Source organism: Engystomops pustulosus, chromosome 4 (genome assembly GCF_040894005.1).
Source record: "Engystomops pustulosus chromosome 4, aEngPut4.maternal, whole genome shotgun sequence".
Taxonomy (NCBI): domain Eukaryota; kingdom Metazoa; phylum Chordata; class Amphibia; order Anura; family Leptodactylidae; genus Engystomops; species Engystomops pustulosus.
The window spans coordinates 17256859-17282655 of NC_092414.1; the positions used below are offsets into that span (position 1 = coordinate 17256859).

The 25797-nt window shown below is 47.1% G+C and overlaps 1 protein-coding gene and 1 long non-coding RNA gene across 5 annotated transcripts in view; one reads left to right on the forward strand and one right to left on the reverse strand.

The window, feature by feature from the left end:
* The first annotated feature begins 969 nt into the window (after positions 1 to 969).
* On the forward strand, positions 970 to 1565 carry LOC140126174 (uncharacterized). The gene is made up of 2 exons (XR_011854775.1): positions 970 to 1129; positions 1230 to 1565. It is a non-coding gene; the product is annotated as an uncharacterized lncRNA (long non-coding RNA).
* Positions 1566 to 1988: 423 nt separating this feature from the next.
* Positions 1989 to 25797, reverse strand: part of PACSIN2 (protein kinase C and casein kinase substrate in neurons 2) — a 55726-nt gene continuing 31917 nt past the window's right edge. For 3 of the 4 annotated variants that reach the window (XM_072145340.1, XM_072145344.1, XM_072145341.1), the window contains 9 exons: positions 15220 to 15376; positions 13879 to 14114; positions 12821 to 12976; positions 11187 to 11362; positions 9571 to 9691; positions 7263 to 7384; positions 5753 to 5860; positions 4584 to 4774; positions 1989 to 3720 (listed from right to left, as the gene is read on the reverse strand). In XM_072145340.1, coding sequence (XP_072001441.1) covers positions 3608 to 3720; positions 4584 to 4774; positions 5753 to 5860; positions 7263 to 7384; positions 9571 to 9691; positions 11187 to 11362; positions 12821 to 12976; positions 13879 to 14114; positions 15220 to 15376 — 1380 coding nt within the window. In that variant the 3' untranslated portion in view covers positions 1989 to 3607. The remainder of the gene's footprint in view (positions 3721 to 4583; positions 4775 to 5752; positions 5861 to 7262; positions 7385 to 9570; positions 9692 to 11186; positions 11363 to 12820; positions 12977 to 13878; positions 14115 to 15219; positions 15377 to 25797) is intronic. The other variant, XM_072145342.1, reaches the window with a different exon arrangement.

Genomic DNA, 25797 nt, shown 5'->3' on the forward strand with positions numbered 1-25797 from the left:
AGTCGATTTTGCGCACTGCGTTGTTTTTTTTGTGGTTCTTGCCAAGAACCCCAACAGAAACACATCATGGAACCTTAGCCTTAGGCCTTATGCACACAAATGTATATAGCGGCCAGTTTACTATGGAGAGCGCTCCTCACCCCTAATCCGGCCGACGATACACTTGGCCCGGGCATAGCATACATCCTTCTTCAGGAGACTTTAAGGTAATCAATCATGGGGGGCAAACCTGCCACCCATATATAGACGTATGCGAACAAGACAGACTTTAGGTTGTATTTAAGCGTTTTTGATTTCTCAGGATGTGCGTGTGATGTGCGTATAACGCTTAAAGCCAGTAAAATGCAAGTAAATATAAAACAATAATTATTTTTTAATTTCCAAAAAATGAGCACACATAAAACACTGGGAGAATTCCAATAAAATATATTTGTATTTTTTTTTTTTTTTTCATAGGATTACAGCCAAAATTCCCGGTGTGGCACAACTTACCCGAAATCCACAAATCATCTCTGTGTACAGTTATTTTTGTGCTATTAGTATGCAGTAAAGACTTTCCTCAACACACAGCTTTCCATCGATACCAATCGACATACATTATTATCACCCCCGCTCTATACAGATGCCGGAGACCTGCGGGTGTAAAGACCACCAAGGACTAAAGTGGCCCCTTTAGTCAAAATCAACTATCTGGGCTTGTGGCATCCACCTCCTGAGGTAAAAACTTTTGATTTTAGCGAAACCAACTCCACGGATGCCACCGCCCGCCCGCCCAGATACCCTTTCTCCAAGGAACATTGTGGAAGACGGTTACAGTGTTTCGCTACGAGAAAAATCCACACAAAACGGAGGAAAAAAAGGAAAAAAAATAAAAATAATAATAAATCACTGGTTTTCCAAATTACGTATTTTCACAACACTTCATTTGTCTCCTTAGTTTAATTTTAAAAAAAAATTGCATTTATTTAATTTATTTTTTTACGTTTTTTTTTCAGAATCACAGAATACTTCAAGACTATGATACGGCAAAACTAGAAAGGATGGAAGGTCTAGAATTGATAACAGTCTTCAAGCATAGTCTGTCATGAAATCCACGAGACGACATGCGCTTATAAAGGATTCACTCCCGGTATATATATCTATGTATATATAGAGGCATAAATATGTAGATTTTTATTTAGGTTTTTTTTTATATATAATTTTTTTTTTTTTTTTTTTATTCCATATAGACACAAACGCACATTACTCTAACACAGCGTTTGGCTACTCGTACAGTAGATGACGACATGAAGAAAGTCTTGACACATATGTAGCCTGGAAACAAACAAAAAAAAAAAATACTAGATCAGCTCGGTTCTGCGTCAAGTCTACGGAAGGTTGGAGTCCGAGGTGAACCCAGAAATCAGCCCTTTCCCACCATATTACAAGCTTGGAATAAATATGTGCGTGGATTTCGGTTGCTCCTAGGAATAAGGGATTTTTCAGGTAATACTTTTTCAGTCTCTGACTGGCAGGGAAACTAATGTAAGAAGAAGAGGTTTGCATCACGGCAAGAGGACATAAAAATACACACACAAAAATAATAATAATAAAAAATAGACACCTATAATCATATAATCAACTGTACAGTAAGAGGGAATGCTTTGTCGGACGACAGGCGAACGCGAAGAGTTAAATAGCAGGAAAAAAAAAAAAAAAGTCCCTGATTAGCAATAATTTGTTCTGGGTATAAAGCTACCGAGGAGAAAAAAAATAAAAATAAATAAAATTATATATATATATTAATAAAATTCTATTAGAAGAATAAATATAATTTTATTAATATATATTAATACACATAGAGGGGGCAGTATAGACGATAATTACCACATAAAAAATGGCCATCATGAAAAAATACGGAATAAAGAAAAATGTTTAATAAAATAATATTTTTTATCTAAATTTTATTTTTAGATATTTTTTAATTACGGTATTTTTTATTTTTCCCCCCCAATATAGATTTTACTGCTACAATTTACTGTAACAGACGATTTTATCTCTTGATTTTCTCTTACTAAATACAATGGTCCATCTGCTTAGGCCAGGATGGTTTCATTTTTTAAAAATTTTTCGATATATAGGAAAGAGGGAGGGATAGAGAGAGCGAGAAAGAGATACGAGAGCTAGATAGATGGATATAAGAGAGTTAGGAGAAAGATGGACAGAGGATGAGAGAGAAGATACTAGAGATGGATGAGAGGACGAATAGATGGGAGAAAGGGAGACAATGGAGAGACAGCAAGAGAGAAAGAGATGCTAGAGATAGAAAAAGAGGCGAGACAGACAGCGAGACAGACAGCGAGACAGACACTAGAGATGGATAGAAAAAGAGAGTTAGGAGAGAGAGACACAAAAAGAAACAGAAAGACAGACACAGACAGACAGCGACAGAGAGAGACAGAAAAAAAAAAAAAAGGTTACGACAGAGACTGACAAAGAAACAGAGAGAGATGGAGACAGAGACTGACAAAGAAACAGAGAGAGATGGAGACAGAGACTGACAAAGAAACAGAGAGAGATGGAGACAGAGACTGACAAAGAAACAGACAGATACAGAGGAGACTGGGAGGGATGGAGAGAGCGAGAGAGAAAGATACTAGAGATACACAGAAAAAGAGTTGAGAGAGAGAGAGAGAGAGAGAGAGAGAGAGAGAGAGAGAGAGAGAGAGAGAGAGAGAGAGAGAGAGAGAGAGAGAGAGAGAGAGTGAGAGAGAGAGAGAGAGCGAGAGCGCGAGAGAGTGAGAGAGAGAGAGAGAGAGAGCGAGAGAGAGAGAGAGCGAGAGAGCGAGCGAGAGCGAGAGACACAGAGAGAGATAGATACGTGGTTGTATCACGTGATAAACCCAAGCTTATAATTATTTAGTAATTTATTCATTTTTATAATAATGAAAGAGGGGCAGTGACGCCTCCTGCTGGGGAATAGACGTAATAATAATAATTAAAAAAAAAAAAAAAACCTAAAAAATAAAAACCCATGGACACCCAGTTTTAAATAAGACAAGAATCTCATTAAAAAAAAAAAAAAATAATAATAATACAGAACTGCAACGCTTAAAAAAATATATATTCCACATTACAGAAAAGGTCACTTCTAACAACAAGTCATTATGCATACATGGATTGCGCAGGATCAATGCAAGGCACCGCCCACAACAGCGACCGATAACAATAATAAAAATTTTATGCGGAAAAAAAAAAAAAAAAAAAACACTATTACAGCGAGAACGCAAGCAGGAGCTGCTTCTTCTCTATGTGCTGATTCTGCACGAATATCGCAATGGGCCAATTTTCAAAGTCTGAACAGCTGCCGATAGGGATAACCGTGTCCAGACATTGAAAAAAAAGCCGAAAAAAAAAAAAAAAATTAAAATCAAAAAACATCAAGATTCCCAGTTCTACCGAATGTATGCAGAGTCATTCCTAGTGTCAACCGCATCTTCCTACATTGTAATATATACAAGGTTTATGTCGCATTCAACTCATCCCAGTGAACAGATTACAGGTTTTATTACGAGGACTAGGTGCGCGCTAGAGGCGGGGGAGGAGGAGGAGGGTGCGCGCTCCTACGTCACTGCACCGCCTCCACGTAGTTTGCAGGGTACAGGCCCACTTGTCCCCCGTCCAGACGACCTTTGCACCAGCCCTGTTCATCCTCGTCTTCTATTTTCGTCAGTTCTTCTCCTAAAAATTAGAAAAAATACTGTATTATAAAGAGATATTCGAACAGAGTCAAAAGGGCGGAGACTAGTCCCATAGGTCATGTACACTGTCATACAATAGCTTCAGCTGCAGACTTAATTGATATCCCATAGTCCAGGTACTTATCATAAGCCAAAGCAATGCTATGCCCCCCCCCCCCACACCTGGAGGCGAGGCTATGGCCCCCCGCTACCTGCCATGACTCCGCCCCCGAGACTCCTTTCTGCTCATTTGAATACAGTGTCCAAAAGTATAGAATTACATTGTTGTTGTGCAGGGCATTATGGGATCACAAGTTTTATATCCTTGTAACCGGTTCCCATTAAAAAGGGTTCGCCCCTTTTTTAACAAGACTATGTGTCTCCATGGTAACAGACAACAATCAAACCATGCAGTCAGATCCGTTAGTTATAATCCCTTGTGTCTTTCTGCTAGTTTGTCAAATACAAGTTCTTGAAGGATATGTAGAGGATATGACTGCAGGATCAGACTGCGCAGGATTTGTTTGTAGTCTGTTGCCAAGGAGACAAAAAGGAAACAAAATCCATAGATTTGTAGAAGTTATTTGCAAAGTAGCCCCGCCTGCGGTTGGGGGCGCCATAGCCCCGCCTGCGGTTGGGGGCGCCATAGCCCCGCCTGCGGTTGGGGGCGCCATAGCCCCGCCTGCGGTTGGGGGCGCCATAGCCCCGCCTGCGGTTGGGGGCGCCATAGCCCCGCCTGCGGTTGGGGGCGCCATAGCCCCGCCTGCGGTTGGGGGCGCCATAGCCCCGCCTGCGGTTGGGGGCGCCATAGCCCCGCCTGCGGTTGGGGGCGCCATAGCCCCGCCTCTCTAGTCACTTCCTTACCGGCTTTGAAGCTGAGCTCATCCGTCTCCTGCCCCTCGTAGTCATACAGTGCTCTGACCCGAACCTCCATTCCACCAGAAGCGTCTTCGTCAAACGGGTTACTGTCGCCATTGGCGTCGGTGCTGGTGAAGGGGTTATTGGACTCGTCGTCAGACCATTCCGTGGGGTAACTTTTCTCGTAGCTGCTGACGCTGTAACACAAGTAGAAGACGGTAAGACCCTCCATAAGCGCTGGGAATGACCTGAACAGAGAGCAGACAGGCCGAGGCCACGTGCGGCCAGCGTGGCTCGTGATCCAGAGAAAACAAAGGGGTTGGTTACGTGAGTAGCTCATGCGTGCGTGTTGTAATGACCGACCTCCGTCTGGAGGGGGCGTATTCCCAGTAAGATCTGCTGTGGGTTCACGTCTCCAACACCAGACCCTTCATTCAGATGTTGGAGTCGCAACCAAAGCAGATTTCATTGCACCAAATCAGTGTGAACAGAGCCCAATCATCTGTAACATGTACAATACATAGACCAAAGTCAGTACCAGAACACACAAAACCCAAAAAGAAGAAACCCAAAGTGTCTGGTCTCCACGGACCCAAAAGTGGGAATAAAGGTATTCTACACCTCGCAGCACCAGAACCGTATGCACCTTCCTTCTATAGAACAAATATTTCATAGTATGAAGGTAGAGTCAGTGTTGCCTTGGCCCAATTCACTTGTGGCCACCCTGGATGTGGCGACACCTCCCTTGGCCTTCAAGGGGGTTTCTAGTTCACCCCTTTAAGAGGTTACTACTACATCTAATCTATAAAACATGTCTGCTTCCTTCTATAAAGGATTGTGTGCAGTATTACAGCTCAGGCTGCAATACCACTCCCAGCCTGTAGACTAGGGTGGCGCTGTTGCACAACAGGGGTAGAATATCTTTATAACCCCAGGTACGAGACAGACCCTGAACGCCCCCCACATGCCGGTCTCCAGTTAATAAGCGACATTAATAAGACATCAGGAAAGAGAAGTCGTAGGTTAGTGTCCGGTTGCTGGAGGGAAGAGAAGGAAGGAAAAACGCTGTTAGTGGGAGAAGACGTGGACGCCATGCGTTGCGATCTCCGCGGCTCCTGGAGGGGGGGGGGACAAAAGAAAGAGCGGACAAGAAGAGACAACGTGGAGTCACCAACTTTTTAGTTTTACTGTCCTCCTTCTCAATGATATTGTTCGCCTCCTCCTCGTCCTCAAACGGGTTGGGACTCGACTGTGTGGACTGTACTGACTGCACACTAAGGTGGCTATGCGGGAAGAAGAGAGCACGTCAGACATCCGGGTACACATGGGCAGGGGGGCACATACTTATAGGTCAACTATGTCCAATGGGCAAACCAGAGGATGATCGCAGAGGGTACTGCAGCTCCCCAAGAGAACCAGTCACCAAATTTTAACCCCACTAAAAACTAGCAGCCCCCTCTGGTCGGGGATGAAATGCCCTTTCTAGGATTCTCCCTTTTATGCAAATCTATAAAAATTCTCCTCCAAAGTCATGTGACAATGAGCAGAGGAAGAGTCATATTTTGCCTGAGACGAGTCAAGTTTAGAAGCCGCAGAGGCGGGGTCACTGTAAAAACCCCGATATTCATTTCTTTAGTACCTAAAAGCACGCTTCATGTGTCATATTAAAGATAGGAATCTTATTGTTCACATCACATCAGGTTTGTTGCTACTGTGACCCACATAATTGGGGGGAGGGGGGCTGGGGATGGAACTGGGGAATGCAGCTCACATTTCCCACTATGCATTTAGCTTTCTGTATCTCCAGTTCTGTAGATCACAGAACCACATGCCTCATCGGGACCTGAAAGATTCTTATCTTTAATATGCCACCAGAATAATATTTCTAGGTGCTATAGGAACGAAGATGGGAGAGGATGAAAGGATGAAGCCTCTAAACCCGACTTATCTTAGACAAAATGACTCTTCTCTGCTGAGTATCACATGATTTTGGGAGGAGGAGGAATCATATTTTCCCCAAGCTACAGCGTGAGGGTCACTTCAGATGCCCCCATCTTCTGTTCTATAGCACCTAGAAACAAGATTCTGGTATCATATTAAAGATAAGAATCAAGTCTTTTAGATCGGATAGGCTTTTATCTGTAGCTCATCATTTCCAACTACCTAACTGCCTGTGCCTCAGATTCTGTACATCACAGAATCACAAGCCAAAGTTTTCTGAAAGATGAGCTTCTTATATGTAATATGACACTAGAATAGTAAAGGTATATTAAAGAATATCTAAAATATATTAGATTTATTAGAACATATTAGAACATTAAAGAATATATGGGAGCTACAGAACATTGACCCTCCCTGCACTTGATTCATCTTAGGCAAAATATGACTCTTCTCTGCTCAATGTTTGAGATTTCACAAAAAGGGAGGATTCTAGAAAAGGACCCTTTTATCCCCTGCTGCTCGTTTAGTGGGGTAAAATCTGGCGACAGTTTTCGATGACCTATCCAACGCCCGATTGTGGGTTTTCGCCCATGCATAGAAGTGAATGGGAGCCGCAGCTCCGCAGAGCCGATCGCTTCCATGTTTATACTGGAATTTGGGCAGCTGATCAATGTTAATCCAGAACAACTAGAGAGATTATCAATAACAGAGCGTGTAATCCATAGGGTTATGGGCATCACCCACCTGCTGTGTTTATTCTGCAGAGACCCCTCGCCCGCCTGGCTGATCCCGGTTAGGGTCACCCCCTCTCCGGGCTTCTTCTTCTCTCGTCGACTCAGGGTTCGGTTTAAGTCAGCGGACCATTCCTACAAGGGGTTAACCAAAGTGTTTTTAGTAATGCAGTACCCTTCCATCCCCAATAGGGGGCAGTAGCACATCAAGAATGTCAGCAGTCGGAGGCAATAGGCCCATTTTTGTGTGGCTGGAGAGAAAGCGAATGATATGGAAGGGGGGGGGGGTCGTGCATCATGCAGGAAGGGGGGGGTGGTGGATGCCGTGAAAATAATGGATGCTGGGTCGTGATGAGCGCCACAAGATGTAACTGGAGCGCGAGGATAACCCGCCAACAGGTTGCCATGACAACACAAAATATCAGCGCGAATTAAGCCTCCGAGCTTCCCGGTCGCATTACACGCACCATTAACCGCAGGACTCGCGTCCTACACATCTTAATGTACATTTATAGAGAACATAGTATCCGCTATTACAACTGCTGACCACCGTGGGGCGCCACTGCAAAAGTCACGCCACTATATGGGTGCAAACACCAAAATATAAAATAATCCCCTCTGTATTTCACATTCAGTGACAAAAAAAATCTGATCGCTCAGGCACTAGATAAATGGGGCTGTGCTGCAATACCGAACACAACCTATCGATCTGGGTGGCGCCGTTTTAAAGTTTTTCTATGGCTTTGTTATGGGGAACATATACATAGATTGACCGCTGCACTCATCACCCATTAGCATAGGCTGGGGGTCAACAAGCGCCATCCTCAGGCCAATGTATATCACCCCCCCGGGGTCTTTGCATATCATTCCGACCCTTAGGAGTCAGCACTTGTTATTGGATCATGCCCAGGGGTCAACACACGACCTGTCCCCCTCTGACAGTACAACACACACCATCACAGTCATCGGATCCGTGTGCACCATTCCCAACCCCAGAGATTTGTCACCAACATCCATGGGTGTCCTTTCATATCAACTATATTCATTAGGGGTGCAACACCCATCCCCAGGTCAACAACCCCCCCCCCCCCCAACATCGTTACCTATTGGTCTTGGACCATCATTGCCACCATTAGGGGTAGTCGCAAGCCATCCCCAAGCAAATAGGCACCATCCATGGAGACGTGTCATCCCTATGTCTCGGGGGGGCATCCAAAGGTCAACTCCACCATTGATACCCAAGTGAGGTGGACACTCGCCAGCTTCATTCTCATCCTAACACACTCCCTTTCCCACGGGGGGGTCAAAACATCCCCCCATCCTAACATGTCTCCTCTCCAAGGCCTCCGATGGTCAACACCCATTGTCATTGGACATTCATTCCACCCTTAAGGGTTGTCGATCGCCAACCCCCCCCCAGTGCTACCCAGTGGGGTCAACACATGCCACATACACTCCCAACTAAACACCAGGGGTCAACACACACCCCCAGGGTCCACACACAACCCCTCCACCTTTCCACCATCACTGTCATCGGATCCGTGTGCACCATTCCCAACCCGAGAGACTTGTCGCCAAGATCTATGGGTGTCCTTTCATTTCAACTATATTCATTAGGGGTGCAACACCCATCCCCAGGTCAACCCCCCCCATCGTTACCTATTGGGGTCAACAAGTGCCGTTCCCATCCCACATCCACCAATGACTAGTTGGACACGCCAACATGTACCTACCCCATACCAGGCCTTCTCCATCATGTGACTTACAGGAGACAGCCATGTAAGGGATCAGAGATGTATAGCTATACTAGGAGGGGCTCCTTATATTTAGATTATAACACAATCTACACCCCCCGGGGCCGCGTCCCCACCCAATAAAACAGATAACACAGATGACTGGTTGGGCTGCCCGGTCCCTGCACACAGCAGATAACACGTATGTAATGTGAACTCGTTACTTACTTCATCCTTATGTCAGCCGGGAAGAGAGACGGGAGGAGAATTAGTGACATTGTAAGGATATCATATCTTTGCAGCGTGTATAAAGCGATATGTGGAAATCTACCAGCGCTACGATTAAACCCCGCCCCCCTCCTCCTGCGTAATCCATCTGCAGGGAGCAATATCACGTATAGACAGTGTATAGAGCGGCGGTCCCGGAGGGGGAGGGCGCCGCCGTGTCCTTGAATTCTCCGCATTGCTGAGGATCACGGTGCGGATTGTGCAGGTTTCAGCATTTTACAATAGACCCCCAGGAACGCGCTAGAGGTGCCCTAATAATACAGCCCCCCCCCACCCAATGCCCGTGCCCCAGCCTCTCACCTCAAACTGAGGCCAGTTCATGGACATGCCCGGCCCGTGATTGTTCTTGAACCACTTCAGGTCCTCCAGGACGTCGGCCGACTTTATGGCGTATTCCAGGTCCCGGTATATACCGGAATAACTGAGGGGGGAGACAAGGGATAAATCTCAGAGGGGCATTTATACAAAAGCAGGTTAGGGTCTTACACCTCCCCCTCCCAGGAGACTTCTCTGGGGAGATAAATCAGCAGCAGTCAATAAGGTGATGGGGTTACTGAAGACTATTGGAATTGGGAGGAGAGGGGGGAGGGGGAGCAGAGGAGGGGAACGTTCCCATCACAGACACAGGACTGAGTATATAGACAAAATGATATATATGTATACAGACACGCAGACCTCTTCTGCTCATATCCATCCAGCCTTATCCTGCTTATCCCTCCATCCACTGATCTATATCCCTCCATCTATACATCTCCAACTCGTATACTCATCCCTCCTTCCATTCATCGCTTTCCTGTTTATCGGTTGATCAAATCAGCCACTCTTCTTTGTCTATCAACCCATTCTCCAACACATAATTCCCCGTGTCCCCCTCCCCAAATCCCCGTGTCCCTCAGTGTCCCCCTCCCCAAATCCCCGTGTCCCTCAGTGTCCCCCTCCCCAAAACCCCATGTCCCCATCCCCACCTACCCTTTTCAATCGCATCTCTTCCCTTTCCTCTATCCTTCCCCTCATCCCTCCCTCTTTATCCTTCAGTCTTCTCTGTCCATCCATCCCCAACTCTTATCCCTCCCTCCTCTCCTTCCTTCTATCCATCACCCTCCTCTCTTATCCCTCCGTCAATCCATACCCTCCTCTTAACCCTCCCTTCCTACTATTGCTCCCTCCATTCCGTCCATCCACCTCCTCTTATCCCATCCCTCTATCCATCCATCGCCCTCCTCTTACACCTCCCTCCCTTGCTCTGTCCATCCATCCCCCTCCTATTATCCCTCCCTCTCCTCCGTCCATCGCCCTCCTCTTACACCTCCCTCCCCCTCCTATTATCCCTCCCCTCTATCCATCCATCGCCCTCCTCTTACACCTCCCTGCCCCTCCTATTATCCCTCCCTCTCCTCTTATCCCTCCCCTCTATCCATCCATCGCCCTCCTCTTACACCTCCCTCCCCCTCCTATTATCCCTCCCCTCTATCCATCCATCGCCCTCCTCTTACACCTCCCTGCCCCTCCTATTATCCCTCCCTCTCCTCTTATCCCTCCCCTCTATCCATCCATCGCCCTCCTCTTACACCTCCCTCCCCCTCCTATTATCCCTCCCTCTCCTCTTATCCCTCCCCTCTATCCATCCATCGCCCTCCTCTTACACCTCCCTGCCCCTCCTATTATCCCTCCCTCTCCTCTTATCCCTCCCCTCTATCCATCCATTGCCCTCCTCTTACACCTCCCTCCCACTCCTATTATCCCTCCCTCTCCTCTTATCCCTCCCCTCTATCCATCCATTGCCCTCCTCTTACACCTCCCTCCCACTCCTATTATCCCTCCCTCTCCTCCCTCTTATCCCTCCCCTCTGACCATTTATCTCCCTCTCTTTATCCCTCCTCCCATCCCCCCGGTAATCTGGATGCATTCTCTCTCACCCATCAGAATTGGACAAATCCAGATGTTTCTCCACATCGAGAAGTAGATCCTTGAAGAAGCGCAGTCTCTTATCCTCAAACTGCTGGCACTGCTCGAACACCTGCTCCATGTTCTCCATATACTGTGGGGTGGCGCCATCCAGGTCCTTCAGAGTCTTCTCATATTTCTCTTTGGTCTATGATATAAAAGGAGACAGGAGGTGGTCAGTCATATACAACGTTTCACCTTCCACCACCTACAGCCATGTCATGTCCTCATGTATACAGTCAGCTCCCCCTAGTGGTGGCTGCTGCTAGTCAGCATTTCATCATTCGCAGTGTATGATCCTCTCTCTTCCCTTAAAGGGGTATTCTCGCCTGGGCATTCACATTCAGTTTCACTGATCTTCCATTTATAAACATTTCTTCAATTGGATGTTATTAAAAAAAATGTTCCTGTGTGAAGATAATTTCTCATAAATGTAGTCATTCTGTCCCTTAGAAACGAGATGGCTTCCTCGGATACGACCACGTCACACTCTGGCAGCGGCGGCCAGACTTGCGCTATTGAGTCTTGTCTGACCTCCTGGATTCAGCAATCATTACCACAGGACGGCTGTGGGTCATGTAGTAAATCCCGGACATTTTATATACAAAAACAATTTGTTTCTTTGTGCAATCCCTCAAGCAGACGTGGCCGTATCCGAGGAAGCCATCTCGTTTCTAAGGGACAAAATTACTACATTTATGAGAAATTATCTTCACACAGGAACATTTTTTTTAATAACATCTAATTGAAGAAATGTTTATATATGGCAGATTAATCAAACTGAATGTGAATGCCAAGGCGAGAATACCCCTTTAAATCCATCCAATAATCATCCAAAAAAACCTCATCTTCCAGCAAATAAACAAAGTCCACTTTTGGATGGTCCAATTACAATGTGACCACTGCATGCAACCTGCAGATTACACCCCAGATAAAATCCCTTACAGATTATGTGCATCGGTACTGGATCTCAGTATGAAGAACCAGAATCCCCAATGAGCTCACATAATTCCTGACTAGCAAAAGCATTCTTTTTGTTTTGTTTTTTGTAATAAATATTATATTTTGACTCTTTTTTTTTTTTTTAACACTTTTTGGAAAAATAATTTTAAAAAGTCAATATATTATTAAAATTTTAAAAAATAACCCCCATCCAAAAAAAAAAAGTCAACTCCAGAAGTCTTGCAGATACATGTATAAACACACACGTCATGGTGAGAAGGGGTGCCCCCTACTCCGGTGTCACATCCATTATTCACCGGGGGCCCCATGAATTATTCAGGGGCTTCTAACAGTTTGCAGAGATGTAGATCAGGATTCTAATACCGCAAAACACGACAAGGTCACCGTCCTGACGACTATCGGGCCTTGCTCTTACCAAAAAGGTGAGATGCTCTGCAGGAAAATCAATGTATTACATAGACTCATCTGTGATGCAGATGTGAACTGAGCCCTACGAGCTCCCGTCTCTGACACACGGTGGTCATGGGAGATTGCTGAGTGTATTTGCTCATCAGGGCGTTACACCACCCCGGAGCAGGGATACACCTGGATGACTTCCCGAGCAAACAAAGAAGAAGGAGAGTTTAGCCGGTGTATCCGGTACCTTCTGAGAGTCCACCTTGCTCTTCTCCACCTTGTCTTGGAGTTTCTTAAGTTGCTCGGGGTTGAGAGCGGGATCGGCCTTGCTGTTGGTCTCTCTGGAGATGGCAAGTTTCTCCTCCTTGCACGCGGCGTGGTACGCCTTCTTAGATCCCTCCACCTGCACAGGATACACACAAGAGTGCAATTATTTACTGCTTACCTCCACCCAGCCACAGAGGTGCAGGATATTACACCTATTGCAGGATTGTAGCTTTTCCTCACACTGCTGTGCTCTTATCTGTCAGCATTGTGCTGCTCAGAGAGCAGCAGTGTGAGGAAATGCCCCCTGCACTTCTTCAAATGAACTGTGGGCGTGTCCTCACACTGCTGTGCCCTTTCTTTCTGCACCGAGCTATTCCACAGCTCCTCCCCTCTGCTCGGTGCAGCAGCAGTTATGATGGGGAGAATTGCTATGGAGCAACTAAATGCAGAGAGCACAGAAGCGTGACCCCCAACACCCTTGTAGATTTGTCAAATGCACTGAGGGTGTGTCCTCACACTGCTGTGCTCTCTGCAATGAGCTTCTCTATAGCTCCTTCCCTCTGTCCAGTGCAAAGATGATGAGAATGGCAATAGAGCAACTAAATGCAGAGAGCACAGAGCGCAGGAGCATGAGGGCTCATCCCCAGTGCCCTTGTAGATTCAAATGCACTAGGGGTGTGTCCTCACACTGCTGTGCTCTCATCTCTCTGCAATGAGCTGCTCTACAGCTCCTCCCCTCTGTTCAGTGTAGCAGCAGTCACTCAAAGATAATGAGGGAACCTACCGAACAAATCCATGCAGAGAGCAGCAGTGTTAGGACACACCCCTGTGCACTTGTAGGTTCTTGTGGGGTCCTCTGCTGTGCTCTTACCCCTTTGCACCGAGCTGCTCTACAGCTCCTCCTCTCTCCTCAGTGTAGCAGCAAGCACTCGAAGAAGATGAGAGGGGGCTATGGAGCAACTCAATCCAGAGAGCACAGGAGTGTGAGGACACGCCCCCAGTGCACTTCACACTGCTTTGAACATAGCATTAGCTCACCTCTTTCAGTTTCTTGGCCCACGGCTTCTGTGCTTTCCTGAAGCCATCTTCAGCTTCTTTGGTCTCCTTGAAGCCCCCCATCATCTGTTTGTGGTAGGCTTCCTTCTGCCAGTTCTTCACTTTCTCAAAGTCGTCGTTCATCAGCGCGTTCTTCACCTCTAGATGGAGTTCACTCACTCTCTCGGCTTCGGTCATCAGGGCGTGCCAGGCCTTCTCCACAGTGCCGTACTGAGGCCCTGCAAGAAGAAGAAGAAGAAGCCAAGTGTTTTGGACTGAGGAACCATGGGGGATTTCAGCTCTGGGGGGATTTCAGCTCTGGAGCATAGTGAATGCTGCTCAAGATAATAACACTGGCTGTAATAACAGAGTATTAATCCAAACGATGGAATTGGGTGTTGAATTTACCACGTGCACCACATCACATTCCAGAGCTGCACTCACAGTTCTGTCAGCTGTTACAGACAGGTTATATTTTTGGAAATGCAAAACTATGAAGGCAACTTCTGCACAAAACCTGATCACATCTGCGAACATCATCTCCTTAAATTAGAGAATGATGCATCCAGCTGCGGAGGGGATATAATGAGGACTGTAGCTGTAACATGGAGAGGATATAGGAAGCAATGTATGGACATCCGGCTGCCTAATTTACATCTATATTGTTTGTTCACTGAATTTTGGGACAATGCTGCTTTGTGGCTGCCTATGGGCGAGAGGTCAGCGACAATACACAGTACACAATCCTTCTTGCCACACTTTTCCTCCCCCCTACTCTTTTCTGTGCATTTATTCGTCATGCCCTTTCCCAGTCATTACCTTGCATTCCTATTCGCTCTTCTCCCCCTCTTCGCCCTTCCCTCCTTTCCTTCTTCCCCCCTCCTCACCACTTGCCTCCTTTCCTTCTTCCCCCTCCTCGCCCTTGCCTTTTTTCCTCCTCCCCCCTCCTCGCCCTTCCCTTCTTTCCTCATCACCTCCTTCCCTTCTTTCCTCCTCCTCCCTCCTTGCCTCCTTTCCTACTCCCCACTCCTTGCCCCTTGCCTCCTCCCCACTCCTTGCCTCCTTTCCTTCTTCCCCCTCCTCGCCCTTGCCTCCTTTCCTCCTCCTCCCTCCTTGCCTCCTTTCCTCCTCCTCCCTCCTTTCCTTCTTCCCCCTCCTCGCCTTTGCCTCCTTTCCTCCTCCTCCCTGCTTGCCCCTTGACTCCTTCTCGACCTCCGTGGCCTTCCCTTCCCTTTGGGATTCCCTACCCTCTGCCTTCCCCCCTTGACACAAGGAGAAGACATCCTGCTCTTCCCAGGTCTCGCATATCAGAATAACTTCCCCGTTTCCCGGTCGCTCCGTTACCTTTCTCCACGAGCTGCTTCCACCTCTTTGCCCATTCGGTCAGCTGCTGTGCGTAGGCCTTCTCGATTTTCGCTCGCTCGTGGATGCAGTTCATTAAGTCATTGCAGAGTCTGTGCCCGTCGTCTATCCTCTTGACTGCTCGCTTGTAATTGCCGATCTGTCAAAAAAATCCAAATAAAAATTTATGTCATTTGTACAATCATTTAAATTACATCTAAGTTTCTATGCAGGACATTGTGGGGGGGGGGGGGAGTAACACACAGCCCACAGGGCAAGCGCGACCAGGGGCCGCCCCCACAGGGCAAGCGCGACCAGGGGCCGCCCCCACAGGGCAAGCGCGACCAGGGGCCGCCCCCACAGGGCAAGCGCGACCAGGGGCCGCCCCCACAGGGCAAGCGCGACCAGGGGCCGCCCCCACAGGGCAAGCGCGACCAGGGGCCGCCCCCACAGGGCAAGCGCGACCAGGGGCCGCCCCCACAGGGCAAGCGCGACCAGGGGCCGCCCCCACAGGGCAAGAGCGACCAGGGGCCGCCCCCACAGGGCAAGCGCGACCAGGGGCCGCCCCCACAGGGCAAGCGCGACCAGGGGCCGCCCCCACAGGGCAAGAGCGACCAGGGGCCGCCCCCACAGGGCAAGAGCGACCAGGGGCCGCCCCCACAGGGCAAGAGCGACCAGGGGCCGCCCCCACAGGGCAAGAGCGACCAGGGGCCGCCCCCACAGGGCAAGAGCGACCAGGGGCCGCCCCCACAGGGCAAGAGCGACCAGGGGCCGCCCCCACAGGGCAAGAGCGACCAGGGGCCGCCCCCACAGGGCAAGAGCGACCAGGGGCCGCCCCCACAGGGCAAGAGCGACCAGGGGCCGTCCCCACAGGGCAAGAGCGACCAGGGGCCGTCCCCACAGGGCAAGAGCGACCAGGGGCCGTCCCCACAGGGCAAGAGCGACCAGGGGCCGTCCCCACAGGGCAAGAGCGACCAGGGGCCGTCCCCACAGGGCAAGAGCGACCAGGGGCCGTCCCCACAGGGCAAGAGCGACCAGGGGCCGTCCCCACAGGGCAAGAGCGACCAGGGGCCGTCCCCACAGGGCAAGAGCGACCAGGGGCCGTCCCCACAGGGCAAGAGCGACCAGGGGCCGTCCCCACAGGGCAAGAGCGACCAGGGGCCGTCCCCACAGGGCAAGAGCGACCAGGGGCCGTCCCCACAGGGAAAGAGCGACCAGGGGCCGCCCACAGAAAGCGAATTGAATTGGGGGCCAACAACGAGACTTCCTAAAAAGAATGTGTAAGGTTCTGTGATGTCCTGTTACCCACCCCTTCTCTTGTGGTTTTACCGCTCCGTTCTATGTAACATGACACCGCCAGTAATAGAATCCATTGACTATTCCGGAATATTACTGTAGCGGGGGCCCTATCCTCCTCCCGCATCTTTGTATTTCCTTCATCTAGTGCAATAAAGATGAATTAAGGGATTTGGCGTCTACGATCATCCTCAATCCACTAATAAACCCAACTGGGAAATAACGGCACGCGCCTCTCCCCACTCAGCCTCCATTATGGATGAGAACAAGATCCCTCAGCAAATAGAGAAGAGACTTCCCAGACACAAACACACCGAGGGAAGGAGAAGCGCTCCCATCCGAAAACCAAAACTGGTCGCCCATTACTCGCCGTCTTTGATGAAAACGCTCATATCGGACATTATAAGAGGAACAAGTTTCGGGATCTTATAAGTTTCCCCCCCCCCCCCCAATTTTCACAAATTGCCCTTAACCCCTTCTCATCCGCAACTTTCACCTTCCCTTTTGGTTTTTCTCACCTTCGCCTTTCTTTTACCTTAACCATCCCTTTTAGTGAACGCTCCTACACTGATTAGCATCTACTTACAACACGGTGAAACATTCCTTACATCGCTCACTTGTTGGGTACGGAGAGAGTAACATAAATATGACTCGTCTCAACTTATTTTCACAGATGAGTCAAGTGGTTTGCAGTGGGGGCAGCAGTCATTTCACAAGTCCCTATTTTTGGTGTTATAGCACCTAGAAACACGCTGCTGGTGTCATATTAAAGAGGACCTGTCACCCTTAAAAACGGAACTAGGAGTAAGCAGCTAAAGTAAAGTAAGCAGCTCCTAGTGCTCCGACAGTCCCAGCAGCGTTACACAGCTAGTGTTATCGGAAACCTGTTGTAGGGTGACAGGTCCTCTTTAAGAAAAGAGACTATGGCTTTAGGAGCTACATAAGCCGGAGATACAGGCAGCTACAGACATAGCTGGAAATGCGAGCTGCAGATAAAAGATCCAGTTCCCACCCATTTCTATAAGTGCTACATATCTAGTTTTGTAACTCACAGAACCACAAACCCTGTGATCTGAAAGATGAGATTCGTATCTTTAGTACGGCACCAATAACATGTTTCTAGGTGCGATAGAACCAAAGATAGAGGGATCTGAAGTGACCTTCCCACATGCAACCACTAAACTTGACTCATCTCATGTAAAATGAGGTGAGAAGAGTCATATTTACCTATATATATAAAAAAACAACATTGCTAAAGTCAGGTAAACAGGTGAAATTTCACATAAAAATGGGAATTTTAGTTGGGTAAAATGTTGCGATTGGTTCCCTTTCGAGTGATTGCTAGTTGGGACAGAGGGATTGACTGAAAGGATGGGTGAAAGGAAAGTAAGGGCAAGCGGGAAAGGAAGAGTAAAAGTGTCAATATTCTGGATAGTCGGAGTGTAAGAAAGAAGGTGAAGGGCGAGAACTGGGTAACGGAGGAGGCCATAAGATTGAATCATCCACTACCTGAGGGGCCAAGAAGTTTAGTGGCGTCAAAATTGGTGACAGGTTCCCTTTAAAGGGATGGGGAGTTAGAGAGGGAGAGAAGAAAGGAAGAGTAAAAATGTAAAAAAAAAATCTGGATAGTCAGAGTGGAAGAAAAAAGGCAAAGGGCAAGGAAAGTAGGGTAAGGAAGGGGCCAGAACTGGGTAACGGAGGAGGCCATAAAATGAAAGCATCCACTACCTGAGGGAACTAGAAGAAGTTTAGTGGCCTCAAAATGGGTGACAGGTTCCCTTTAAAGGGATGGGGGGTTAGAGAGGGAGAGAAGAAAGAGTAAAAATGCGTGGATAGTCTGAGTGGAAGAAAGAAGGCGAAGGGCGAGAACTGGGTAACGGAGGAGGCCATAAAATGAAAGCATCCACTACCTGAGGGAACTAGAAGAAGTTTAGTGGCCTCAAAATGGGTGACAGGTTCCCTTTAAAGGGATGGGGGGTTAGAGAGGGAGAGAAGAAAGAGTAAAAATGCGTGGATAGTCTGAGTGGAAGAAAGAAGGCGAAGGGCGAGAACTGGGTAACGGAGGAGGCCATAAAATGAAATTATCCACTACCTGAGGGCACTAAAGGTTTAGTGGCGTCAAAATTGGTGACAGGTTCCCTTTAAAAGGATGGGGAGAGAGGGAGAGAAGAAAGGAAGAGTAAAAAAAAAAAAAAAAATTTAAGATTCTGGATAGTCTGAGTGGAAGAAAGAAGGCGAAGGGCAAGAACTGGGTAACGGAGGAGGCCATAAAATGAAGTCATCCACTACCTGAGGAGGGGAAGGTAGTTTAGTGGTGTAAAATCTGGTGACAGGTTCCCTTTAAGTGAATGCTACTCCATAGATTAGCATCTCCTCTGCACATCGCGGAACATTCCTCACCTCTCTCTTCAAATCATAGAGACGACACTGTCCCCCGAGCCCAGAGCCCTCTAAATGGCTCCATACATGAGGAGAGGAATCCGGTTGGACAAGTCTCTCCCTCCCGCTCTCCGGTTATGTAACCTCTCATCCCTGTATAAACACTGGGGCCTGGAGCGCGACGCTCTGCGGGGCCCGAGCAGAAAGCTCCTCTTGTGTCGCCTGTGAATTATCAATGTATACGAATTCGTGGAAGCGTCCGGATTCCGGAACCATAAGGCGGCGTTAACCCCGTGGCTGCTGCAGCGCCATAAATAGCCTGGCTCTACAAATCGGTGGAATTACTCATCACAAGACGCGTCAGGTACATCTGGATCGGGTATTTTTAATACGCCGACAAAGTAACAAACACGAAAACAAGATGTTCTTAAAAGCGCCCCCCCCCCCCCTCATACCCCTCCGCCCCCTCAAAATCTTAATCTCATTCTCTTTCAAATATCACCATGACAACAAAAATATGCGATAGAGAAGAAGAGGAATTGTAAAAGTAATAAAAAAAAATTAAAAAAAATTAATAGTTTTTTTTTATATAGCAGGATTAATCCTGAAGAAGGGACTTTTCTGTCTATAGTTTTCAATAAGGCACACATTTAGGAAATCCTCCAATCAGATCGCATTCACTCATCTTATCGACCCCCTCTTACAAAAAACTATGCAGTATTCCCAAGAAAAAAAAACAAAAAAAAAAAACAACACACACTTAAAGCAAGAGAACCAGGCAATACACAACACATCACAGATAGTAAAAAATGGTAGATTTAAAGGGGATTTTTCCCCGTGGAGAGATGTGCAATCATAGATTTGTGTATTTGGTTAGTAGCAGCAGGACTGTTATATGGATTTATATTCCAGGACTGTATTGGGGACGTGTCCTCACACTGCTGTGATCTTGGCTTGGCATCGAGTGCAGCCAGTGTTATAGATTGTCCCTGGAGAGATGTGTAATTATAGCTTTGTGTATGTTGTTAGTAGCAGCAGGACTGTGATATATGGATTTATATTCCAGGACTGTACTGGGGACGTGTCCTCACACTTCTGTGATCTTAGCTTGGCATTGAGTGCAGCCAGTGTTATGCATTGTCCCTGGATAAATATGTAAACATAGCTTCTTGTATTTGGTTAGTAGCAGCAGGACTGTGATATATGAATTTATATTCCAGTATATTCAAGGACTGTATTGGGGACGTGTCCTCACACTGCTGTGCTCGGAGTCCTCTTCATTGAGATTCACATAGTGTTAGGTATTGGTCCAGGAGGGATGTGTGTAATCATACAATCGTTTATGCTGATAGCAGCAGGACTGTGAAACATGCAAATATATTCCTGGAGTGTACTGGGGACGTGTCCTCACACTGCTGTGCTCTGTGCAGACAGTCCCTGGATTGATGTGTACTCATGCCTTTGTGTATGTTATGTAGTAGCAAAAGGACTGAAATGTGGATTTATATTCCTGGATTGTTGAGTTACAGGTGCTCTGCGGGGTGTGTCCTCACACTGCTGTGCTCTTAACTTTATGCATTGACTTGCTCCACAGCTGCTCCCCTCTGATAGGCTGGTGCAGTAAGACACAAAAGGTGGGCTGCAGAGGAGAGGAGCCATGAAGCGACTCAATTCACATAGCCAAGAGCACAGCTGGGTGAGGACACACACCCAGTCTCACATATTATTCCCACTGTCCTACAGTGCAATGCAGAGAGCCCAGAGCACAGCAGTGCAAGAACTCCCCCTGCCTCTTTTGCACTTGCAAAAGCAGCAATCCTGGAATATATATTCATAAGTCACAGTCCTGCGGCTACTAACAACACACACAGATGTCCGATTACACAGCTCTCCAGGGATAATACATAACACAGCAGTGTGAGGACACTCCCCAAGAACAATTTTGGAAAATAAATTGATTTGTCACAGTCCTGCGGCCATTAGCAACATAAACAAAAGGTATAGACGGTACCCAACACTGGCTTCAGGTAACACAGAGCACAGCAGTGTGAGGACACGCCCCCAGGAGCTACAATATAAATCTAAATAATCCATATTTCATAGTCCTGCTGCTACTAACAACATACAGAAAGGTGTGAACAATACCCAACACTGTCTTCAGGTAACACAGAGCACAGCAGTGTGAGGACACGCCCCCAGGAGCTACAATATAAATATAAATAATCCATATTTCATAGTCCTGCTGCTACTAACAACATACAGAAAGGTGTGAACAATACCCAACACTGTCTTCAGGTAACACAGAGCACAGCAGTGTGAGGACACGCCCCTAGGAGCTACAATATAAATATAAATAACCCATATTTCACAGTCCTGCTGCTACTAACAACATACACAAAAGGTATGACGACACAAATTCTCCACCAGAAGAAAATTCCTTAGCGACTCCATTGATATGAAGTGGATTTTAATTCATATTGTGCAAGAGCCAAGGGGCGAAGAGAAGCAAAAAGTGGCCCGGATCCAAAAACTCTCATTGAGGAGAATGCGGGGGAGGCGCAGCCGCTGTGACTCTGCCACCAGGAGAGAGGGAAGCTGGAATTTTTAGGAGTATAAAAGCAGATGAGTAATTAATAGAAGGTAAAGAGGGGTGGGGGGTATAATTTTGTAACAGTGGAAAGTGCTTAGGGTGGTCCAAGCCCGGAGGGAGGCAGCTGAGCATGTACAGAGCTTCATTCACTATTCCGGTGGAAGGCAACGTGTCAAGATTCCGGAACACAAGCGACATTCTGCTCCGCCTCCAATAAACACACAAAGTATCGTCGGAGGAGAAGGTTTCTGAAGGAGCAAAGCTGCTTCCAAATCCATAGAAGCAATGAAGAGATATGCAAATCAGCCGGCAAGTGCTACAGGGGCGGGGCTTAGATTGGTGTAAGAGTGGAGTAGGCGAATGTGGCAGTTCACACCACTTTGGTCATGTTTGAGATAGTCGGCCACCGCCAGCATCATGGCCCTGTATAGGCAAACTCGTAAAACAGGCCCCGCCTCCAGTGCACTTGTAACCTAATTAACATATCCATTAAAAACAGCAATATCTCAGCGGTGCTTTGTCAGTTTCGGGCTGCGGCGGTATCAATCGGCTCAGATTAAAAGCAGGAATATTTTGAGCCGTAATCCGTTCGGCTTCGTCCTAGGTCATGTTATTATAACTACACAGCAGCGAGTGTTAATCGCGCCATTGTTCAACTCCCCCGACGTGTTAAAGGGACGGTGATGAAACGAGGCTGCTTCTTCGCGGGAGAAAGCAAAACAGATCACGTTACGGGGAAGGCCTCGCTATGTGCCGATACATGAATCCCTGCTATGTTTCCTAACAGCTTCCACTGATACCGACCCGGGGCCTCATTGACATGCGGCGCTGACACTGGAGCCACTCATAGTCCTGCAGCGTACAGCGCGGGAGAACAGCCCCGGCCTCTGTCGGGGGTGGAATCAGATAGCGGCAAAGTGAATAAATTCCACCTGACCTTAGAGATTTGTCCTGCTAAGAAAGGGACGGAAACACTCGTCCTATTGTGACCCATCTCACAGACGCTGACCTTAAACTATGTATCTAAACGCAGCATCAAATCAGAACGCCTGAGGCCGTGTGTAATAGTTGTGTTAACATTTCACTTACATAAACTTAATGTAAACATGAATGTGAACACAACAATAAACAGAATTACGACGCAACATTAACCCCCTAATGACTGGCGCATCAGCTCTTTATGGCGGTTGTTCTGCTGATGCGACGCCTTTTTACGGTGGAGCATCAAAAAAGTTGCAGGACCTTGCAGTGCTGGTCCTCGTCATCACAGCCAAACCCAACACCCAAGATTGAGAAAGCTCGAGTGTTTAACCTCTTAGATCCCAAGGTCAAACAAGGGCTGCAGTGTCAAAGTGGGTGCAGGAGGAAGGAGCGCCCTCTGCAGGCCAGCAGCTGCAATCGTAGGGTGCCAATGGTGCCACGCGGCAGCCCGAGGTCCAGTGGTGGAACCAAGGGCTATCTATTGGGCCAGGCCTCCAGCAGATTCATAAATGCCGATGCAGCGCATCATATAAGCGATCAGATGGGAGAACAAAATAATTATTATAATGTTTTATATTAAAATTTTATTTTAAAAGTCTATTTAAAAAAAAAAAAAAAAAACAAACACAAAAAAAATAAAAGAACCCCATTGGTACCAACCCAGGCTACATAACTATAGTAGTATTTATTTAAAGTATATAGCATAGTATATCCCATATGCCAAAAAAAATTAAAGGGGTTTCCCACAAAGCATAGTAAGGGCCTAACTTGCTGATCAGTGGGGGTCTCCGCGCCGAGGAGCAGAACGGTCATGGTCATGTTCCAATAGTCTTAGTTCGCGATCTGTGGGGGGGTCTAAGCACTGAGACCCCCACAGATCCGCAAATTAGATCCTGTGGATAGGGCCTAACTTTAGTTCGTGGGAAAACCCCTTTAAGGAAAAACAATGACCAAAGTGTAACCACAAAGTCAATGTAATGCTGCTGTAATGTTTCAGCAATGTTAACACTACTTTGTTAACACAATGTTAATATATTGTTAACGTACTTTAGACGCAATGTTAACGTAAGGAGTGAACGCAGCCGCGACCTGTAATTTGTGCTCTGGGGCTTCAGTTCAAAGTATAAGCTAAATTTTGCGACAATAATCAGCCGGATTGTAGATCAACTTGTGGTCATCTGATTAGTCGCCGCCTTAAAGGGCTACAATAGTCCATAGAATAGTTCCTCAGCATCCGATTGGTTGGGAGCGGGAGGCTGATAACCAGCAGAGAATGTGACATGAATTTAATTCTTAAAGGTTGGACTCGATGGACTTGCGTCTTTTTCCAGCCTTATATACTATGATACTATGAATGTACAGCACAGTGTTCTGTGCAGTGGTCAGTCCAGGTTACTGCAGATCAGTTCCCATTCATTTCAATAGCTCAGCTGCAGTGACTCAGTTCAGCCACTACATAGCGAACGGCGCTGTCTGCCGCACGTTCCATTCACGGTTTATAGCCAGATCCATGTTGGACCCCTATACTTATCTGATACGGATAGAACCTATGCTTAGCACAGCGCCACACACTGTATAGTGGCTGTGCTTGGCATTGCAGCTCAGCACAATTCACTTGAGCAGCGAACGGGCTACAAGACTGAAGTGATGACACAGGCCAGTTATTATACAGGGGTCCCGGGTGTCGGACCACTCGTAATGGCATACGAGCAAGGAATCTAATGGAATATCCCTTTAAAAAGAAGCCGGCCATTGGCTGGTGCACCGCCCTGTGCATGGTAATATTCCGGCTAAATTCCAGGGCGCGGGAAAAACTTCCTTTCACTTGCTAATAAGTTCCTCTCGGAGCGGGATCCCGGCCTTCCATGACTCACGGTAATTGTTACAAGTTTCCTACACGACTTCCAGATGACTTCACGTCACGGTTTCCCTGATAGAACAATGCGGAGAGACAAGGGATCACAGCTCAGCAAATTTTCGACTAACGCAAAGCAGACGCGTCAAGGAGGCGATTAGATCCGAGAAAGTCGATGCCGCGAGGGATATACACGACGGGCGGTACCAAAACAGCTCCTCCCCAAGACGGAAATGTATCAATTATCCACGGGATACCCCCACCAATCACAAGAAGGAGGTCCCGTGCCACATATATGAGGGTGGCAGTGGACTACCACCTCCATCAGAGTCTCAAAGTCTTGATGCCCTACTCCCTTAGCCTTGTGACCATTAGAAAAGTCATGCGACAATGAGCAGAGAAGAGGCATTTATTTGAGATGAGTCAAGTTTGGAGGCTGCAGAGGGTAGTTGCACTTCAGATTCCCCTTCTATAGCAACTAGAAACATTCTGCTGATGTCATATTAAAGATACAAATCTCATCTTTCAAATCACATCAGGCTTGTGGTTCTGTGAGAAACAGAACCAGAGATACAGGCAGGGAAATAAATGAATAGGCAGGAACTGAATCTTTACTGGCAGCTCACATTTCCATCTATGAATTTAATTGCCCTAACACAAGGAAGAACCACAAGCCTGATGTGATCCGAAACATGAGATTATCTTTAACATGACACCAGAATCATGCTTGCAGGTGCAACGGAACCAAAGATAGGGATGCCCATCTGAAGTGATCAGTCTCACTGCAGTCTCCAAACTTGACTCGTCTCCAATAGAATATGACTCTTCTCTGCTCATTGTTGCTTGGGGAAGAGGGGGGGGGGGGATAATAGGTAAATGGATAAGATTTTACAAAAGAGAGAATTCTAGAATGTACATTTCATCCCCAACTTGAGGTGGTTTAAAATGGAGTAAAATCTGACAGTTTAAAAAAGCATGAAGGTAGGTCTTGTGTCAAAGACGTCCGAGGGTTCTTTACGTTTTGATAAAAGTTGCAGCTTTCAACATTATAAAATGTTCATATTGTTAAAGATAATGGTTTTAAAAAGGGATCTTCCTAAGAGGTAATGAACGGTTCTATATTAAACAGACTTTATTTATAAACTTTTATGAACGAAAACTCCACCCTCATGCAACCTTGTCCTAGATTCTAAAGCTTTCAAACTAGTAAACCAATTATTATTTAATGACTAAAATACATAAACCAGTACAAGCCGTATAGTAGATGTATCCAATAGTACAAGCCTTTGTCCTAAAGCAAATTTATGAGAGCCCCCTTCTAGTTCCCGGAAGCCCCGAGCGCTGAGGATTTGTGACAACTTTCTCGTGTATTGGTATGTGTAAGTGCATAACCAATTCCCTGCTGTTCTCTCGAGACTTCCCGACTCCTTCTCCGTCTTCTCTCCACCCTCTCAACACCTGGAAGTCATAACTAATTTGT